At 43.0% G+C, this 6,521-nt stretch overlaps 1 protein-coding gene across 1 annotated transcript; it reads left to right on the top strand.

Annotated features, from left to right (window-relative positions):
* The first annotated feature begins 2,759 nt into the window (after positions 1–2,759).
* LOC120064845 (transcriptional repressor scratch 1-like) lies at positions 2,760–5,934 on the top strand. The gene is made up of 2 exons (XM_039015439.1): positions 2,760–2,910; positions 5,099–5,934. The coding sequence occupies exons 1-2, from the start codon at positions 2,760–2,762 to the stop codon at positions 5,932–5,934; spliced, it is 987 nt and encodes a 328-aa protein (XP_038871367.1).
* Positions 5,935–6,521: the final 587 nt, after the last annotated feature.

The raw sequence follows: 6,521 nt of genomic DNA on the forward strand, positions 1-6,521 counted from the left end.
GGGATGGTGAGGATAGAGTTGATTGTAATGCCTTTTCAAGTCACCTCAAAATTCAAGTGGAGGTTTTGTCATGTGTTTGTCCTATGCAGAATCCCTGTGATCCTTGTAGCATTGTTTTCCCAAGCAGAAATAGAGCTGAAGTCAACTAAATGTTTATGTGCGTTATGGGTATGTATAAGACTACACTAAAAGTATTTTTTTAAAGAATAATTCTTCATTTTCAACTCGGTACATACTCAGAAATAAGTGAGTGAAGGGAACAAGTGGAGTGAAGGTGAAAACAAGTGAATTCCTTTCTTTTCTCAGATTCACTCACTGGTTACTGCCGATTAATGGACAAGACAATCAGGCTCATTCATTGGCTTGCAGCTGTCTCATTGTCAGGTGCTGAAGAAAGCGACTTTAGCGAAGCGCTGAAAAGACGTTCTTAGTGAAAAGGACCTGCATTTGTTTTGCAGAGGGCCCTCCACCAATGACTGGATGCGATTAGCACAAATTATCTCAATTATCGCTACTAAAACAGACAACAATAGCCACTCCCTACTAACACACTGTATGGCCTAATTGCTATGCGGTTAGCTAGTCAAATAGTGCACAGTCGCACACAAAATGAATGAATGATGTGTATTGAGTAAAAACACACGTGCAATGTTGTACTTTATGTGTAAGTATCTTTACAGATTTGCAGGATTGCACATTTTCTACCATTACCTTGTTCCTTGTATGAGTAAAACACTTGTTTTCCCCCAAAAGAAATTAAACAAAAAAGGAATGAAATTAGGCATATCGCTTTTCTTGTTGTTGGAGGGTTTTCCTTCTGTTCGTGCATTAGCAAAAAATACATCCAAAGACTTTTGAAGTCACATAGCCCACGATTTAGTCCAACTGTACCTTTAGAATCTATAAACCCATCTGTGTGTGTGAGTGTGTGTATCCTCACTGTCCAGGCCTTGGTAAAGCCGAGTCCCAGCCGCCAGGCCAAAAGTCACGTCCGGTTGACGCTGGGGTTAAGATATTCTTAAGTGGACATAAAACTGCCAGAAACCTACAATAAGGGATGAGAGTGAACAATATCAGCTGTGGTCTCAGCACTGATTGCAGTATCTCTGAAATGTCAAAAATGTAAATGTAAAATGTGGAAGTGGTTTATGCTGGAGAGATACACATCGCAATGTAATGCCCTCCGTTCATTACATCCAATTCAATATGTACGGCTGATGGCTACATTCACATTTTACAGCCTCTGTCACATATATGTACATGTAACTACCAAAATAAAGGAAACGCCAACATAAAGTGTATTAATAGGGCGTTGGGCCACCATGAGCCGCCAGAACAGCTTCAATGCACATTGGCATAGATTCTACAACTGTCTGGAATTTGGTGTTTTGTTGATGGTGGTGGAAAACGCTGTCTCAGGCGACGCTCCAGAATCTCCCATAACTGTTCAATTGGGTTGAGATCTGGTGACTGAGACACACAAACCCTTTAAACCCCCTATGCTCCCTCTTTCAAAGCCACTGAGATCTCTTCTAGTGATGGTAGCCAAAATAATGGGCTGCCCAGCATTTTTTATACATGACCCTAAGCATGGTGGGATGTTTTAATTTCTTAATTAACTTAGGAACCACACCTGTTTTCAATATACTTCAATATACTACCTCATTTAAATGTTTCCTTTATTTTGGCAGTTGCCTATATATTGCCTTTTGTTAAAATCCATATCCCCATTTACAGGAGGTTGGTGGCACCTTAATTGGGGAGGACGGGCTCGTGGTATTGGCTGGAGCAGAATAAGTGGAATGGTATCAAACACATGGTTTATATGTGTTTGATGCCATTCCATTTGCTCCGTTACAGCCATTACCGTGAGCTGTCCTCCCCTCAGCAGCCTCCACTGCCACTTACATATACTTTATAAAAGAAGATTATCATTATGAAATCAAATTCCATTAATCAGCATTTAGCCGTTAAATATTCTAATATCTGCAGAAGGGGGTAAGACAATAGGAGACAAGATGTTGTGTGTAGTGTCACCCACGTGCTTGAGCCATGCTATTGTCTGCTCTCTCTCTCTGTGTGAGCGGAGTGATGAAGGGGTGAAAGAGTGGGGGTGGGAGGGGAGGAGGGGGAGTTGGCTGCAATGTGCATGTGCACTCGTGTGTGTGTGTGTGTGTGTGTGTGTGTGTGTGTGTGTGTGTGTGTGTGTGTGTGTGTGTGTGTGTGTGTGTGTGTGTGTGTGTGTGTGTGTGTGTGTGTGTGTGTGTGTGCGCGCGCTGGCATGCACAGACGGCTTGTGGTAATTTGATGTGTGTCCCCGGGGATGTTTGATGGATTAATGCTAAGCAGGCTCCCTTTTCCAAAGGCACCACCTGATCTTAGGGGACTCGTGTTCCATATAAAAGCCTGTGCGAGTGCTGAGCTCAGCTAGTCTAGCCATCTCCTCTTCTCTCACCCTCTATCTCTCTACACTTTATTTCTTTCTCTGTGTTCTTTCTCCTATCCTTTGTCTTTAACTTTTCCCATTCTCTTCTGTCCTTTCTGTTTCTCTTCTTTCTGGCATTCAGACTGAGGCTTTTCAGGCTATTCAGGCCTGGGAGTTTTAGCAGTGAGGGAAATCTCAGAGCATCTTTTAGCATCGTCCACCACCATTTTGGTTTTCTTTGACTTGAGGCCTTTTCTAAAGGGTGCAGTCCTTTGACTTTTTCCTGTGCAGTTTTGTTCTTCATACGTGGCATTAGGAACAGCCCGTCAAGAAAATGCCACGTTCCTTTTTGGTGAAGCAACTGAAGGTCCACGATTTCTCCTCCTCCAATCATTCTCATCAGCATCACAACGACGGATCGTACACACTCACACGTGCCATCACCGAGTCCACCACCAACTTGGCGGTCCATTTGAGTGAAAATGGTGAGTCAAGATTACTTTAAAATTCTGTTTACACATTGAAAACAAAAAGTGCATTTTCATCATTAATTTCCTTGCTGTATATTTTTTTATTATTTTATTTTTAATGAACCTTTATTTAACTAAGCAAGTCAGTTAAGAACAAATTCTTATTTCCAATGACGGTCTTCCCCAACCAAACCCTAACGCCGCTGGGCCAATTCTGCGCCGCCCTATGGGACTCCCAATCACGGCCGGGTTGTGATACAGCCTGGAATTAAACCAGGGTCTGTAGTGACACCTCTAGCACTGAGATGCAGTGCCTTAGACCGCAGCGCCACTCAGGAGTATATAGATTAGAGTTGTAGGTTTTAGATATTTTTTTATGTTGCAGTACTGTATTTGTTCAGGAATGGAAAAATCACAAAAGCATTTGTTTAAAAAGATTATTGTATTTAAAAAAATATTCAGTAAACGGATCAACCTCTTGATCCATGTCTTCTGCCATGAAGCCTGTGATGTTGTGTTTGCAATTCAATCCTTTTGTTTTCTAACCAGTGATGCTAAATAGTATTCAGGTCACACTGGACCAATCAATTTAATACTGAGCAGATCACACAACAGGCTTTAATACTATTGTGTACATACATAATGGTATACATGGATGCGTACATTAGGCTTGAAATCCCATCCAAGCCTTTGTGATGTCCAAACCTCTCCATCACCACCAGAAAGCAGATATCCACATGGGACTGGTTTGTCCTTAGCTGTTATTCTTGAGCTTTCCCCTTATCATCACCAACCCCCCTCCATATCTCCATCTCCTCATCCTCCTCCATCACATCTGATCTTACAGGATGCTAGATACCCACAGGGGGTCAAATTGCAGAAATTAAATCCCTCTCTCTCCCTCTAAAATCCATTGACAAAATATACAGTTTCTCTGATGAATTGACAAAACTCAATGTTAAATGGTGAAAAGAGCATACATTAGAAAATATTACCTTAAATGGAAAAGGGCAAGATGCTTTATGTAACATCATTTGTTTATGATGTCACAAAATAGATTTAAAAAATGAGAGGGGAGTACAATCAACTTTAGATGTACAGGTTTTGTCAACTCATACTGTGATTTCAGGGCAAAACACTTCCATAAAAATGTGTGGTGTGTTTTGTTTTTGTTGTTGGTGGAATGTCCTTCATAACCACAGAGCTTTGGCTCGCCGGATCATCTGTCCCCAGATTTAGGATGCCAGCTGTCTGATTCCCTTTGTGTTGCAGGGGGAGCACAATATAGTGTGGACTGCTGTCAAGATCAGACTAGAACTCCTCCTCTCCATCCCCATCCTCAAATAACACTGCACCTGTCATTCAATCTTTCTATTACCATACTCACAGGCACTTTCAACACGCCACAGATGGAGAATGATCTGATTAAAATGAATTAGTGCTTTGGGGGATTTCTCTTCTGAGACATTCTGTTTTGGCCCAGATTTAGATATGGTGGCATGGGATGGGAAGGTGACAGGTGGATCGGTTGTGGAGAACTAACAAGTGTGTTTCATTTTTTGACTGTTGTGTCAGTGCATACTTGTGTTTCGTATGTGATGGTGTTTTGATGTAGTTAGCAATGATTGTCCTTAGATGCATCCCAAATGGCACCCTATCCCCTATGGGCCCTGGTCAAAAGTAGTGCATTATATAGGGAATAGGGTGCCATTTGGGATCCAACCCTTGTTCTGAGCCGGATGAGTTATTGATCGCTGCAAAACGGTGCACTGAAGAGTCATTCATATTTAATTCTCAAATCTTGCTGAACTTGCAATTGGTTTCCTGTATAGTTTCATATTGATTCGCAACGCATGGAAGATCCAGCTCACTGGACACACACTGGTTGAATCAACGTCGTTTCCATGTCATTTCAATGAAATTATGTTGAACCAACGTTGAATAGACCTTGAATCGATGTCTGTGCCCAGTGAGAGATTTTTACTCAATGGCTCAACAAAAAACTAAAAAACAACAAGATGCTTTCAACTGGCATCAGAAAGAGTGCTGGAATCATAAAACCATAGCATCTGGAATCATAAAACCATAGCATCCTCGACACCAAAACGTATTTTGTAACAAATTATTTAGTAAAAATGTGTATACATTTTCATAAATGTATGCCCTTATTTATTCAAAATCCTTCTCTTTCAACCCGCTACAGGCTACATCCAGGATTATGTCATCCCCTCAATATGCCAGAGCACAAAGGATCTGGGTTCGAAGCGGCAGACCGGGCTCTCTGTGGGGCCCCTGTACTCTCCGGGGAGCACGGGGAGCAGCGGGGGGGAGGACTACTCTGACCATGACATGGAGCAGCCCGACAGCCCCCACTCGAGCGTCACCACCGAGTCGGATAGCAGCATCTACTACCCGGTGGGCGCTTTCCTCATCTCCGACGGCCGCTCTCGAAAAAGGGCCAACCACAGGCACCAACACAAGGAAGGTGAGGAGAGAGATAGCAGTACAGAAGCAAGCTCCACAAGAGCCACAGCGGTCAAGGCTGCCAAAGGGAAGTCCGGGAAATCCAAGGGACCGGGCCTCCACACGTGTGGCGAATGTGGCAAGACCTACGCCACCTCATCCAACCTGAGCCGCCACAAGCAGACGCACCGCAGCCTGGACGGCCAGCAGGCCAGGACATGCCCCACGTGCCACAAGGCCTATGTGTCCATGCCGGCGCTGGCCATGCACATGCTCACCCACGACCTGCGGCACGAGTGCAGCGTGTGCAGCAAGGCGTTCAGCCGGCCGTGGCTGCTGCAGGGTCACATGCGATCGCACACGGGCGAAAAACCATTTGCCTGTGCCCACTGCGGCAAAGCGTTTGCGGACCGCTCCAACCTGCGTGCCCACATGCAGACGCACTCAGCCTTCAAGCACTATGAGTGCAAGCACTGCGGCAAGAGCTTTGTACTCAAGTCCTACCTGAACAAGCACTACGAGTCGGCCTGCTTCAAGGGCTCTGGAGACGAAGAGGACTGCTGCTCTGAGGACTGATCAGGGATCAGTTTATTTTCTATTTCAGCTTATTTATCCAGGTCGGTTTCACTGAGATAACATCTCCTTACAAGAGAGACCAGGGTTGTGTTCATTAGGGCATATAACAGAAAATATTTTTTAAATGCTTTGTAACTGAAAGCGAAAATGAGGGTTTCTTATTGGACAAATCCAGGTAGTCCCTCTCCTTGTTTCAGTATGATTTCTTCCATTCGGTGCCTAATAAACACAACCCTTGTCAAAGACGGCACTCCTCAACACTCGTCTTCCTCTTCCTGCCTTTTGGTAGAGAGAAATAATAATGGCATTGAGGGTTGTTCAAGAACATAGAAGATAACTGATGATGAGGACTGAATAACTTATTAAAATGTGAATATTTTTTATTCAATATTTATTTTATGGATTCTTATTTATTTACTTGCAATAATTTACATTCCAGTATTATTTTAAATGCCAATTAGCTCTTAATTCCCCTTAAACATGTCTTCCACAAGATACATATTTGTTTATTTATTAATTTTGTTCATTTATGTATTTATTTATTTATCAAATGATGAATTGATTGGTTATGTTGTTAATTGTGGATT

This window comes from Salvelinus namaycush, chromosome 20 (assembly GCF_016432855.1).
Source record: "Salvelinus namaycush isolate Seneca chromosome 20, SaNama_1.0, whole genome shotgun sequence".
Classification (NCBI taxonomy): Eukaryota; Metazoa; Chordata; class Actinopteri; order Salmoniformes; family Salmonidae; genus Salvelinus; species Salvelinus namaycush.